This window comes from Micromesistius poutassou, assembly GCF_964030765.1.
Source record: "Micromesistius poutassou genome assembly, chromosome: 13".
In the NCBI taxonomy this organism is placed as follows: Eukaryota; Metazoa; Chordata; class Actinopteri; order Gadiformes; family Gadidae; genus Micromesistius; species Micromesistius poutassou.
This window is the reverse complement of record NC_140283.1, coordinates 5,286,746-5,301,745: the sequence shown is the minus strand read 5'-3', so window position 1 is coordinate 5,301,745 and position 15,000 is coordinate 5,286,746. Positions and strand designations below refer to the sequence as shown.

At 52.4% G+C, this 15,000-nt stretch overlaps 1 protein-coding gene across 1 annotated transcript in view; it reads left to right on the top strand.

The window, feature by feature from the left end:
• vwf (von Willebrand factor) overlaps window positions 1–15,000 on the top strand; it is a gene marked incomplete at its 5' end in the record, with an annotated part of 29,780 nt that overhangs the window by 5,640 nt on the left and 9,140 nt on the right. Inside the window, 27 exon segments of the mRNA XM_084477837.1 lie at window positions 1–18; window positions 124–260; window positions 702–840; window positions 1,147–1,247; window positions 1,501–1,696; window positions 1,808–2,023; window positions 2,398–2,644; window positions 3,549–3,646; window positions 4,017–4,168; window positions 4,460–4,563; window positions 4,660–4,798; window positions 4,902–5,036; window positions 5,167–5,313; window positions 5,492–5,632; window positions 5,907–6,005; window positions 6,286–6,442; window positions 6,877–7,044; window positions 7,349–7,484; window positions 7,965–8,274; window positions 8,880–10,050; window positions 10,581–10,685; window positions 11,001–11,150; window positions 11,523–11,666; window positions 13,013–13,180; window positions 13,602–13,648; window positions 14,122–14,299; window positions 14,859–15,000. The exon segment at window positions 1–18 is cut by the window's left edge and continues 29 nt beyond it; the exon segment at window positions 14,859–15,000 is cut by the window's right edge and continues 100 nt beyond it. Of these exon segments, the coding sequence (XP_084333963.1) occupies window positions 1–18; window positions 124–260; window positions 702–840; window positions 1,147–1,247; window positions 1,501–1,696; window positions 1,808–2,023; window positions 2,398–2,644; window positions 3,549–3,646; window positions 4,017–4,168; window positions 4,460–4,563; window positions 4,660–4,798; window positions 4,902–5,036; window positions 5,167–5,313; window positions 5,492–5,632; window positions 5,907–6,005; window positions 6,286–6,442; window positions 6,877–7,044; window positions 7,349–7,484; window positions 7,965–8,274; window positions 8,880–10,050; window positions 10,581–10,685; window positions 11,001–11,150; window positions 11,523–11,666; window positions 13,013–13,180; window positions 13,602–13,648; window positions 14,122–14,299; window positions 14,859–15,000 (4,945 nt within the window).

Below are 15,000 nucleotides of genomic sequence, written 5' to 3'. Positions count from 1 at the left end.
CCAATGAAGGCTGTCCTGGTGAGTCAAAGGAAGATGATATATCTGACACACATTCCCTGGTCCATCCGTCCTCGGGCCGCTCTCACCTGCAGCCTCCCCTGTCCCCCCCCCCCCCCCCGTCAGGTGAGTGCCTGGTGATGGGCCAGTCCCACATCAAGACCTTCGACAACAAGTTCTTCACCTCCACCGGCCCGTGTCAGTACCTGCTGGCGCAGGATTGCACCGACGCGCAGTTCTCTGTCATCGTGGAGAACGTCCAGGTAGACGCACAGCACAACCCCGTTGGAGGGTCTCACCTGATGTCACGCACACCGCAGGCGGCCCTCTTGGTGCCCCATAATAATGAAAACAACTTTAGCTTTCTTTCAGCTTTTGTTCTTCTGTGTTCTCTGGTCGATTTATTTGTTTCCATGTGTTGTTTGTTTCCATCGAGGACCACTTCGGAAATAAGTGTTTTAATTAATGCTTTTAAGTGCTATCCTCTGGGATTATTGTATATTTGATACTCCTTTGAGTACTTTTAAATTCCTAATAAAAATCAAATCAAATCAAAAAAGGACCAAGATGGAGGCTATAACTTATTTTAGGGCATTTCCCATCACATGGTTGAAACCCTTCCATTGGCTCTCCTTCACGGTGTCGTGCTCTGGTATTGTCGGTTGCGTTGGTGGTCTGTCGATACGACGGTGTCTGTGCTTCAGTGTGCCGACGACCAGGACGCCGTGTGCACGCGCTCCGTCACCCTCACCCTGGCGGCGCTGGACAACATGGTGGTGAAGCTGAAGCACGGAGGCGGCGTCTCCGTCAACGGCATGGACATCCAAACCCCAATGCATCATGGTACGTGGGATCATGACACCGTGAAAGTAATATCCTTAGATCTTCTTATTTCTTAATATTTTGTATTCTACTTATTATATTTTGGATGTTTTTGTTTTCCATTATGAGATACACATACAAACATACTGACAACGAAAGAAAAAGGAAATAAATACACTATAGAAGAAGTACAATGATGTACACACCAAGATGTAACTAGAGAGAACAATGATATTTATATATATATCTATATATATATATATATATATAGATAGATATATATACAGAAGATATATAAATGCTGTGTTTTTCGGTTTGGTTGTGCAGGTAGCCTGCATGTCCAGAGGTCTGTCCAGGCTGCGGTGCGTGTGAGGTTTGAAGATGATTTCCACCTGGACTGGGACGGTCGAGGCAGGGTGCTTCTGAAGGTGGGCGTGGCTATAATAGCTTTGATTAAGGAGTGGGCAGCTTAGTGGCTCCGCCCTCTAGCATGCTCAACAGGGGCATTTGACCTGTGGTCATATGCAACACGTACTCTCTCTTTCTACTCCCTCAACCGTCCCGTACATGAAGGCACAAACACCCAGGGAGATTCAGGGCAGGTTTCCTCAGAGATGGACTCTAGCCGGGCTGTTCATCAGCGTGACACATTTGTTATTTTGTGAATAATGACATCATCAGCTTGGATTGGCGTGGGCGGGACGCACCTGTGGTCTCTGTGGTAACTACAACGGTAACCAAGGGGATGACTTCCTGTCCGGCGCTGGACTGGTGGAGGCGGGCCCGCAAGCGTTCAGCCAATCGTGGAGGATCAGCGCAGACTGCGACTCCATCCACAGACCTGACACCGACCCGTGTGCACTCAACCCCAAGAGAGGTGAAACACACATACACACACGTATACACACGTATACACACACACACACACACACACACAGGCAACCTCTCATCTGCCATCGGCGTGTTTTCCTTCTTTTCTTCCCGGTAGTCCGATTTGCAGAGGAGGCGTGTTCGGCAATGATGTCAGAGGCCTTCCGCCCGTGTCACTTCCTGGTGAACCCAGCGCCGTTCCACAAGTTCTGCCGCTACGACGTGTGCGCGTGCGTGGACGGCGAGGAGTGCCTGTGCTCCGCCCTCGCCTCCTACGCCACCATGTGCGCCGCCAGGGGCGTGCTGCTGGAGTGGCGCTCGCCGGCGCTCTGTGGTACGGCGCTGCGGAGACGCGACCGCCCGTGATGCACCCTGGGTCCACGCGCGTGTGCACAGCACGCACACGCTCGTGCTGCACCACTCCCTTTAGAGAGACCCATATCCATTCACTGTCCTCCTTTTGTACTCATGCTGAATCCTTTCTGTTATGAACGGTTTTATGTTTTATACCGTCATATACCGTTCATTTCATAGTGAACCGTTCGCTTGCAGCTAAAATAATGTTTCATGATCGACGTATCTGTATATTTTTCTATTGATCTTACTGGATAAACATCTCGCATCAGACGGGAGCGGACCGTCTCAATGACAGCAGAAGGTGGATCGACGCCTAATAACTCCTCCCCGTCGTCTCCCCCACCATGCCAGAGATGGAGTGCGGCGCGGGCCAGGTGTACGAGGCCTGCGGGAGCGCGTGCGGGCGGACCTGCCGCTCGCTGTCCTCGGCCGAGCCGGGCTGCGAGGGCCAGCGGGCCTGTGAGGAGGGCTGCTTCTGCCCCGCCGGCCTCTACCTCAGCCAGGCCGGGGAGTGCGTGGCGGCCGACCTCTGCAGCTGCCTGCACGACGGACAGCTCTACCAGCCCGGAGACGTCTACGCTGACCACAAGAGCATATGGTCAGTGGGGGGTTTGGCCTACCCTGTGTTCGTGTCCTGTGTGTGTGTGTGTGTGTGTGTGCGTGTGTGTGTGTGTGAGTGTGTGTGTGTGTGCGTGTGTGTGTGCGTGTGCATGTGCCGGGGTGTGCGCATGTGTTTGGGTGTGTGTGTGTGTGTGTCTGTGTGTGTCTGTGTGTGTGTGTGTGTGCATGTGCGTGGGTGTGCGCATGTGCGTGGGGGTGTGTGTGTGTGTGTGTGTGTGTGTGTGTGTGCGTGGGCCCTTGTCTACTAAAGTATACACCTCTCCCCATCATCAACCCGTTGTTAACGCAGCAGAGCTTGCCCTTGCCCTTGAGTACAGAACACAAAAGCGTTTAAGGATCTCATGGCCTGCTTTGACTTGCCTTTGTGTAAAGATTGTGTATTTTCCTGTACTCTTTTGGATTTGTGTTGTGTATATTTTCGACTTGAACTGTGTTTGTGCCTGTTGCTGCTGTGTTTGTGTCTGTTCTACTGTATATTGTTCTATTTCTACTTTATATGTCTATGTTTCTACAGTGTATGGTTCTATTTATACTTTTATAAGGTTCCATTTCTACTGTATACCGTTCTATTTCTTCTGTATACACTACTTTTTTAACTGCCTACGTTTCTATTTCTACAGCACATGGTTATATTTCTACTGCACATGGTTATATGTCTACTGCACATGGTCATATTTCTACTGTATATGGTTATATGTCTACTGCACATGGTCATATGTCTACTGTATATGGTTATATTTCTACTGCACATGGTCATATGTCTACTGTATATGGTTATATTTCTACTGCACATGGTTATATGTCCACTGTATATGGTTAGATTTCTACTCTATATGGTTCTATCTCAACAGTGCCTTTTCTATGTATGTCACTGCCCACAGCGCCTGTGAGAACGGCGCCATGCGCTGCAGCTCTGCTGAGATGAACAGCAACATGCTGTCTGACCTCTTCTACGATGATGACTTTGCACCATCTAGAGGTTTGTCTCATAGTCATTCTGGATGCAGCGGCCCTACTAGGTTATAGCAGACATTCTGGAGGGAGACGGCACAGAGCACGGGCTGGAAACCAGACACTGCATGAGGCCGCCAAACACAATGTTTATTATATTGTTTGATTTGTGAGTGTATTTTGCCTGTATATGGTATCACATCACTTCATGCTATAATACTATTTACACTAAGGATGCTAGTTTACACCTTACATCTGTCTAGAAGACACTTTATCAACATATGATTACATGTTTTAAATCCTCTTTTCCAGTTTCATATTCCCCTCTCATTGAGCAGCCTCCATGCCTCCTGCCTCCTGTTTACCGTACCGAATGCCTTTGTGTCGTGTGTTTACAGAGCGCCGCTCCGCTCCCTGCCCTCCCCCTCTGACCCGAGCCGACTGTGGGCCAGGGCAGAAGGGGCTGGAGTGTGCCAGAACGTGCCGGAACATGGACCTCCCCTGCATCAGCCTGGCCTGCATCAAGGGCTGCCTCTGCCCCCCTGGCACGGTAGGCGTGTGCGTGCACGTGCGTGTGCGTGTTTGTGTGCATGGGCATTTGGATACATGTGTAGGATTGTGTCGGCATGCATTCAATCTAGTGCATGAATCCCAAGACACGGGTGCATGCACATGCATGTGGATCAGTGCGTGTATGCGTGTACATGTGTGTATGTGCGTGTACATGTGTGTGAGTGTGCGTGTTTATGTATGTGTATGTGTGTGCTTGCATTGTTGCTTGGATTACACCCTCCCGTGCCCTAAATGGAAACACAGAGACTGATAAAGCAATTGATTCCAGGTTCGCCACCGGAGCGAATGCATTGCACCAGACCAGTGTCCCTGTTACCATAACAACGTCATGTATGGCTCAGGCCAGACCGTTTCCATGGATTGCAACACCTGGTAGGACTCTTGTGTGTGATACAGTCAACAGGGTGAGAGTGAGAGCGAGAGGTGGGTTAGTGTGAGGCAACACTAACACTGAGGTGTTTCCTGCAGTGTGTGTGAGAGGAGTAAATGGCAGTGCTCCACTAAGGTGTGTGACGGAGTGTGTCGCACCGTGGGACAAGGCCACTACATCACCTTTGATGGCCTCAAATACTCCTTCCCGGGACTCTGCCAGTATGTCCTGGTCCAGGTGAGAGATGTTCAAACAAGAGTGAAGAACAACAGGTATACATTTTGTTGTTGTTGTTGTTATGAACATTGTTGTTTCTGTGTGTGTCCGTGTGTGTGAATAGGATATGTGTGACGGGAGGGACGGCTCATTCCGTGTTTTGGTGGAGAATGAGGGCTGTGGAATAGCAGAACACCGCTGTAGTAAATCCATCTCCGTCTACTACCAGGGAGGACTGATCACTATGCAACATAGACAGGTAACAATACAATCAGTTACTTCTTGCGTGTATCTATTGTCGCAAAATCATTAGAAGTACGGATGCATTGGTCACGATTGATCGAAAAGACCCTTTTCGTTTCAAAAGTGTGAACATGACTTGTCCACAGGTGAGGATGAGGAGGCCCGTGCTGCAGGGCTCAGAGGTGGAGATTGTACGTTCCGGTCAGTTTTACATCCTGCTCCTCGGTAAACACATCTCCATCAGCTGGGACCAAGGCACCCATCTCCTAGTCCACATCTCTGCCCAATACAGGGTAAGGATTCTCACTGTTTATTACGGTTGGATTTGTAGCATTTCCTCTTCTATAAAGCGCAGGTCTAGACTCAATGGTCAGCCTATGCGTTTTTTTGCATTACTGTTGGTCCCTCTCTACATCAATAATTTAAGCATGCCCCTTGTGTGCATTTGATGATGATTGCCATGGTTTGCAGGGTCAAGTGTGTGGGCTCTGCGGTAACTTTGATGGCAATGTTAACAACGACTTGGTGAGCAGCAACAACCAGCTGGAAGTTGGGTTTGCCCACTTTGGAAACTCCTGGAAAGTCAAACCAAGTTGTGCTGATGTCACTGAGGTAGGCAGCGCTGCATCTATTGAGTGCTAAACGTGTACATTAGCACAACATCATTACTGTTAGTGGAGTGTGTGCATGATGTGTTCATACTATGAAAGCTTTTGTGTATATTACAAGGACTGAGCGGGATGTGTGCATGACGTGTTCATACTATAATAGCCTCTGTCTTTGTTGCATTGTTCTGTTGCCCTAATTCTTTCTTTCTCAGTTCACTGTTTCGTACCCATGTGTCCGTCCCTCTGACTGTCTGTCTGTCTGTCGGGTGGCGCTGTAGCTGCCCTCCCCCTGCAGTGACAGCGTGGTCAGGCTGATCACTGTGGAGCAGGCCTGCGGCGTGCTCACTGGCGCTCTCTTCCAGCAGTGCAACAGCCAAGTATGGATTTATTCTTATTTTCATGTCGGCATTTCCAGGCCAACCTCATGGAGATTAAACGTTTATTTTCGGAGAGAGACCTGGCAAAGAGAAGCAGCATGACATTACACAACATGATGAACGTGATAATGAACATAAACATGATCGTAAATTACATTTTAACACTTTATTAAGACAAGAAAAGGTAGGACATATCTACAGATATATCTACAGTCACACAACCTTTACATCGTAATGGCCACAGGGCCCATCGCTGACGGTGCACTCGTCCCCGCTGCAGGTGGAGGCAGAGCCGTACGTGGAGATGTGCGTGGAGGCGGCGTGCTCGTGTCCGTCCGTGGGTGACTGCGCGTGTTTCTGTGATGTCATAGCGGCCTACGCTCAGGCGTGCTCTGAGAAGGGCGTGTCCGTCAGCTGGAGGACCAATGGCCTTTGTCGTGAGTCACCGTGCCCCCCCCCCCCCCCCTTCAAGCAAATGACTATTTCAAGTTCCTCTCTGACTGTAATATCTGGCTTTGACACAGTGAGTTTATACATATTACTTACTTGTACCTTACCTGTATGTCACAGAATCTGTCACATAATAACTGGGATAACTGTTTTCCTATAATTGGTTGTCAAACCACCGCATGGGAAACCTACAAGGTGCAGGGAACCTCCCTGTTAATGATCAGGCACAAGCAGCAGAACATCTGTCACGTGTTTCATTCCAACTAGCGGACATTTCTAGTGGTTGAACAACTGGCCTCAGCCCTTGACTGGGATGGCTGGGCCAGCTAACAATACTACCTGCTCCCTTCCTGTCAATCCAGTGTGAACAGGGTGTGTGTGTGTGTGTGTGTGTGTGTGTGCTTGTGTGTTTGATTCTCAGCGATGAGTTGTGACGAGCTGAACCCCAGCGTCCCGGTGGCGGGGGAGGAGCTGTGCCAGTGGAGGTACAACACCTGTGGCTCCGCCTGTCCCCTCACCTGCCAGCACCCGGAGCCCCTCCACTGCCCCCTCACCTGTGTGGAGGGTTGCCATGCCAACTGTCCCCCAGGTATCCAAAACACAGGACAGACGAGAACACACCTGTCAGGCACCAACTCCTACCTGAATGAAAACATTTTGTATCCTAATAATAATACTTTTAAAACAATGAATTGCATTTATAAAGCGCTTCAAAGTGTGTGGGACATGACACCTCCTCCACTAGCAGCGTGTGTGTAAACCACACTGGGCGATGCACGGCAGCCCCGCATGCGGCCAAAGGCACGCCACACTCTTGGAATAGGCTGTCCCAGTTCCCAGTCGTCTGACGCCTCAGGATCACTAAGGCGGTCCGGTGTGTACTCACCTCCCAGGTCAGCTGCTGGACGAGGTGGCCATGCGCTGCGTGCAGCCCGCCCAGTGCCAGGTGTGCGTCCATGAGGGGCAGAGGATCTCCCACGGGGTCAAGGTCGTCCTCAACCACGACGATCCAAAGCACTGCAAGATATGGTGAGACGGCTGACCGCACAGAGGGACGGGTTCACTGCCTCCACACGACTTTGGAGCTTTTGTTCAAAAAAACGGAAACGTCAATGAAATCTTAGTGAAAGGGAATTAATGGTGAAAGTGTGTATGTTTCTTATTCAGTGTCTAACTGAAGTTATTTAAACATTTGCTGAGTTTCAAAGCCTGGTGCATGTATTATTTCAAGTGAAAACCACACAAAAATTGCACAAAAAGAATCGTGATATGATATCCTATCCCGATATTTACAGAATCACAATACAAATCGCATCGTTTGACTATTTTATCGATTTCCGTCTGTGTGTGTGCATATGTGTGTGTGTGTGTTACCTGAGGGCAGGGTATTGAGCGGGGGGATAAGGGGGGGGGGGGGGGGGGGGGGCAGCGTCGGGGGAGTTGGGTGTGACGGTCTGCTGCGGTGGGGCGTGGTCACGAGGCCTTGTTGTTTGTGTTTGTCCACCGCAGTCACTGTGAGAACAACACCCTGAGCTGTGAGGACTGCACCGCTCTGGACGAGCTCCCCGCGCCCACGCCCACCCCCGGCTTCACCGTCTCCACCGCGATGCCCTCCTCCACCGAGATGCCCGTCGGCGGCTGCGACCGCGCCATGGACCTGGCCTTCCTATTGGACGGCTCCACGGCGCTGAGCGAGCAGGACTTCCAGAAGGTGAAGGAGTTCGTCGTGGGCGTGGTGGAACCCTTCCGGATGGGGTCTGCACACACGCGCGCCACCGTGCTCCTCTACCACTCTGGGGTCAAAACGAACGAACTGCAGGTGAGTTCAACGTCAACGTCAACGTCGGCTTTGTTATCAATTTCTTCACACGTAACAAACATACAAAGGAATGGAAACAACGTTTCTCTCTATCCCGGGGTGAAAACAATAAAGCGCACAACAGATAAAGACATTGACTGATCTAAAAATAAACAATACTTTTTAAAATATAAGAGTGCAAAAAACAGTCGGTAGTAGCAGCAAAAGATTAATTGATGATATATTATAATAGGGCAAAATATATGAATTGTAATATATATTGTAGTAGTGCAAAAAACTGTCACTAATCGCAGCAAAATGTATTTTGTATGATATGTTGTAATATTGTAATTGTGCAAAAAATGTATATTGTTATAGTGCAGAAAAGACAGTCGGTTTGAAAGTCAGCGTTCAGAGTCCAGAGTGTTTTTCGGGGGCGGGGGGGGGGGGTGGGGGGGCAGAGAGGAGGGGTTGGGAGAGAGAGGAGAGAGCTCAGCTTCCTGACAGCCTGGTGGATGAAGCTGTTCATCACGCACCACGTGACCGCTTGCTGTCACATGGTGTTGCTGAGCATCGTTGTTACATTCAGAACGGGCGATTTTATTGTGTTCTATCGAAACTCGTAGGTCCAGAAGTGGCTGTTCAAGAAGAACGTACGCGAGCTCCGCTACACGGGCGGGAACGCCGCCTTCCTGGACGAGGCCATCAAGTACCTCGCCATCAACATCTACGACAAGAACAAGCGCGAGCACGCCGGCCGCGTGGCCATCATCCTGACCGCCAGCGCCAACCCCCGGCACCTGCGCACCACCGTCAAGATGCTGCGCAAGAAGAACATCGCCACGCTGACGGTGGCCCTGGGCCCCGGGGTCGACATGAGCCAGATCAACGAGATCACCGGCGCCAACCCCGACAGCAGGGCCTACGTGCTGAGCAGCCCCGCTGAGCTGCCCGACCAGCTCCTCGAGCTCAAGGACCACCTCTGCACCCTCGGCCAGGAACCCGAGGTACCCAAGCCTCTGACCACCACGGCCAAGCCCGTCCGGAGACCCACCAGCACCACCAGCACCCCCACCCCCACCACCACCGGCACCACGCTCCAGCCTACCCGTGTGGTACCCAAGCAGGGCGCCATCCTACAGCCCACTACCCCGGCCGCCGGCCTGTCCCCCTTCACCACGGCGACCCCTCTCCCCCCCGTGGACGTCACGTTCATGGTGGAGGGCTCGGAGGCGGTGGGGCCCGACGACTTCAACCGGACGCTGCTCTTCCTGGAGCAGGTGATCTGGAAGATGAGCCAGGAGCAGCGGCACGTCCGCGTCACCGTCGTCCAGTACTCGCTCACCGTCACCGTGGAGATCCGGCGCTGGGAGCTGTGGCAGAACAGCACGCTGTGGCGCCAGCGCCTGAGGGAGATCCGCTGGAGGGGCGGCACCCAGGTCCGCACGGGGGCCGCCATCAGCAGCACCTACGAGGAGACCAGCGAGCTGCGGCCCACCGCCCCCAGGCCGCCCGTCTCCCAGCTGGTCTTCCTGATCACGAAGAGCCCGCCCACGGACGAGGTGCGGCCGCCCCAGAGCACCAGCACCACCCACGTGTACCCCATCAGGGTGGGCACCCAGGTGGACGAGAGCGTCCTGCTGCCCTTCAGCACGCCGCCTGGCCCCCTGAGCGTGGGCGGCTACGCAGACCTGCCCGGTGTGGTCGACGAGGTCATCCGGATCACGCGGCGGGCCGTCACGCCCTACTCCCCCACGCTGCCCCCACCGATCACCCCGCTCAACGCCCTGCCCTCAGGTGACTCACACACACGCGCGTGCACGCACACACACACAGATACACACGCAGACACACACGCACACACACAGATACACACACACAGATACACATGCACACACACACGCACACACACACACACACACACACACACATACACACACACACACAGATACACTTGCACACAAAAGCCAGTGCACACACACACATGCGCACACACACACAATTGCACACAAAAGCCAGCTCACGCACACATAGGCATGCACACACACACACACACACACACACACACACACACACACACACACAAAATCCAGTACACACACGTATGCACACACACACACACACACACACACACACACACACACACAAATGCACACAAAAGCCAGCTCACACACACACACACACACACACACACACACACATGCACACTCATTCACCCTTACAGGCATGCATGCACACACACACACCCACGCACACTCATAAAGGTGTGACTCAGTGTGTGTGACACGTCAACACTGTGTGTGTGTGTGTGTGTGTGTTCCGGGCAGCGCCCTGTCAGAAGCCTCTGGACCTGCTGTTCCTGCTGAGGGCCGGCGATAAGTTTGAGGACATGAAGACCTTCGTCAAAGCCTTCGTCCAGCAGGCGGACATCGGTGGGACACCCTGCCCTCTGCCTCCTCCTCCCTCTCTCGTCTTCAGCTCACCCTCCCTCCACCCCGTGATCACATGATCACATGTGCTGGTGTATGACCAGATGATGCATATTCATTACCGGTATCGACGCCGGTCTTCATTTCTGCGGTTGTCTGTAGTTCAGTGTTCATCGATCGCGTGATCACAACACACGCATGTACCAGATGATGCACCATCATGGATGAATGTAATAAAAGTACTCATAATGGATCATTGATATAATAATTCAATAAATAAACACTGGTTTCCCTGCCTCTCCATTGCTCTCCACCAAGGCCCCAACAAGACCCAGGTGGGCGTGGTCCAGTATGGCGCCGCCCCCTTCCCCACTGCAGAGGTCACATGGGCGGATGTGCAGAGCACATCTGATCTCCTCAACCTGATAGAGGACATCCACAGCAGACCGGCTACTGCCGCTCTATTGGGTAGGACCAGACACACACACGCACGCACATACACATAAACACGCACGCACACACGTACGGGCGCACGCACGCACACACACACAAAACACACACACACACACACACACACGCTCACATGCACACAAACACAACCACACTCCCACGCATGCAGTACGAATGCACACACACACAACCACACACACAAACACAAACACACACAACCACATGCATGCGGGGACACACACACACACACACACACACACACACACACATATGCACACATATAAGAAGTGTTACCTGAATGAACCGAACTCCCCAGGTCTGGTGCCAGAGTTCCACAGCCAGGCGGGGAATATGTTCGCTCTCCCATCCTGTTTCTGTTGCTCTGTCCAGGCTATGCGCTGCAGGTTGCCATCCAAACAGCCCTCTCCCCCTACAACGGCGGGAGAGCGGGTGTGCCCAAGGCGGTGGTGATGCTGGTGACTGACAAGTCATCAGACGACGTCCAAAAGGCAGCCAATGAGGCGCTGGTCGCAGGTAAGGCCTGTAGCATATGGAGCTGACTTGACTTGTTATGTGTATGTCTATGTGCGTGTTTTTCGTGTGTTATCATTGGTTCATTGCTGGTGTTGGTGCAGGGTGGTATAGTGACTTTAGGTGTTCCACTGAATGGATCCGGGTTTGAGACCCGACCAGAGATGACTAAAGCTCATCTCCACCTAATGATTAACGACCTTCATCTCAACGGATTATAAATTGCACTGGATGAAAGTTTCTGCTCCATGACTAAACAGGGAATGGTGAGCGCTTGTGTTGTGGTCTGAGGCCCAGCAGGGTGGCTGACCTGTAGTGACTGACCTCTAGTGTTGTGGTCTGAGGGTGACTGACCTCTAGTGTTGTGGTCTGAGGGTGACTGCCCTCTAGTGACTGCCCTCTAGTGTTGTAGTCTGAGGCCCAGCAGGGTGACCTCTAGTGTTGTGGTCTGAGGGGGACTGACCTCTAGTGTTGTGGTCTGAGGCCCAGGGGGACTGACCTCTAGTGTTGTGGTCTGAGGCCCAGTAGGGTGACCTCTAGTGTTGTGGTCTGAGGCCCAGTAGGGTGACCTCTAGTGTTGTGGTCTGAGGCCCAGTAGGGGGACCTCTAGTGTCGTGGTCTGAGGCCCAGGGGGACCTCTAGTGTCGTGGTCTGAGGCCCAGGGGGACTGCCCTCTAGTGTCGTGGTCTGAGGCCCAGGGGGACTGCCCTCTAGTGTTGTGGTCTGAGGCCCAGGGGGACCTCTAGTGTTGTGGTCTGAGGCCCAGGGGGACCTCTAGTGTTGTGGTCTGAGGCCCAGGGGGACTGCCCTCTAGTGTCGTGGTCTGAGGCCCAGGGGGACTGCCCTCTAGTGTCATGGTCTGAGGCCCAGGGGGACTGCCCTCTAGTGTCGTGGTCTGAGGCCCAGGGGGACCTCTAGTGTTGTGGTCTGAGGCCCAGGGGGACCTCTAGTGTTGTGGTCTGAGGCCCAGGGGGACTGCCCTCTAGTGTCGTGGTCTGAGGCCCAGGGGGACTGCCCTCTAGTGTTGTGGTCTGAGGCCCAGGGGGACTGCCCTCTAGTGTCGTGGTCTGAGGCCCAGGGGGACTGCCCTCTAGTGTTGTGGTCTGAGGCCCAGGGGGACTGCCCTCTAGTGTCGTGGTCTGAGGCCCAGGGGGACTGCCCTCTAGTGTTGTGGTCTGAGGCCCAGGGGGACCTCTAGTGTCGTGGTCTGAGGCCCAGGGGGACTGCCCTCTAGTGTCGTGGTCTGAGGCCCAGGGGGACTGCCCTCTAGTGTTGTGGTCTGAGGCCCAGGGGGACTGCCCTCTAGTGTTGTGGTCTGAGGCCCAGGGGGACTGCCCTCTTGTATCCAGGCTTCTCCGTGTTCCCCATCGGGGTGGGGCACGACTACGACCGGGCGGAGCTCAGTGCGCTGGCCGGTAACCATGGTTACCAAGACAACACGCTGCACCTGAACAGCATGGATCAACTGCTGATGCTGCTGACGCTGGATCACGAGTACCCAGAGAGAATCTGCAGAGGTGAGGAGAGCACGACGCACACACACACACACACACACACGTACAAGTACACAGACACACACACACACACACGTACACGTACACACACAAACACATCCATTCACACATACGCACGTGCACACACACACATATACATATACAGTACATACACATACACACATACACAAACACATACACACACACAGACACGCACACACACACATACACACACAGACACGTAAACATACACATACACATACAGACACACACAAACACGTACACACACACACACACACACACACATACATATCCATACACATACACACACATACATATACACACATACTCACACAAATACAAACCACACATCCAATCCACACATACACTCGCACTGGAAACTACCAGAATGGTACTAACAGCCGCAATGTGTGTTGACTTTCAGCTGGTCCTCCGAGGGTGTGTGTTGACGATAATGGAAAGCAAAGAGAGGTATGGCAGGCTTTGAAACTCCTATTTGAATACAGGTGAATAGAGGAAAAACACCCTATTACTGCTCGGGCTGGGCAATATTTAGAAACGTATTATCAAGATCAGCATAAGGTCTTGAACATTTTTGATACATATGATGATAAGCTTTCAATTCAAAATACCCCAACTACTATCAAACATGGTTTCTCCCTTTTTGGTACCATTTTAAACCTCATGTATTATTATTTGTATTATTTTAAATTGTACTACTTTACTTTATTTACTTCATTTAATTAAGACTACATTACTGTGCATTCCAATGGGTAATCCTCTCTATGTTAAGACGATAAGCGACCGTCCCTTCCTGCTGGGTACTCCACCACTTGACCGTGTGTGTCTGTGTGTGTGTGTCTGTGTGTGTGTGTCTGCGCGTGTGTCTGTGTGTGTGTCTGCGTGTGTGTCTGTGTGTGTCTGTGTGTGTCTGTGTGCGTCAGCCGGGCGAGTCCTGGCTGCTGGCGGAGGGCTGCCACACCATGCTCTGCTCGGCCGACAGACAGGTGATCATGCAGAGCCACAAGGTCAGCTGTGACAAGCTGGAGCCGCCCGCCTGCAGGAACCACATGCCGCCCGTCAGGGTGCAGGACGCCTGCGGCTGCCACTGGGAGTGCCAATGTGAGCACAGTGAAACCGCCTTTTGGTACTTTTGGAGAACTACCTGATTGTGTTCACAGTGTGAGTGGGAGGCAGGTCTGTAGCCGGGAAGACTCGGTATACAACAACAACAACACTGCTGGCAGGAGAGACTAGTGGATCCGTTTCCAAGCTGAATGGATCTGGGTCCAGACCCATTCTACCAAAACACCATTAACTATTATTAGTATTGCCACACGCATGGCAATATTGAACAGTCAAATTGGAGCGCTGTCCTAGTCTTTATTCTTTATTAATATTACGCTATGGATCCTGCACCCATTCATCAGGGTCTAGATGTGAGTGGAGCACGTTGCGTCTTGATTTCATTCATATAAAGTATGCAGGGGTCATATGCAGGGGTCATGCAGATTCCCTGCAGGACCGGATTCAACCACAGGGCTATAGAGCTGCCCCACCCAGCTTAGGTCTCACATCAGGTTTCCCCGACAGATGAGGTCAATCCTGGGTTCAACGTGTGTGTGTGTGTGTGTGTGTGTGTGTGTGTGTGCCCTGCCGTGTGCGTGTGTGTGTGTGACAGGTATGTGCATCGGCAGCTCCACCAGTCACGTGATGAGGTTCGACAGCGTGGCCCTGAGGCTGGGGGGCGACGGCAGCTGCTACTACACGCTGTTGACCATCGCCAAGGGCCTGGGCCCCGGGTCGGAAGTCAGGCTCCTCAG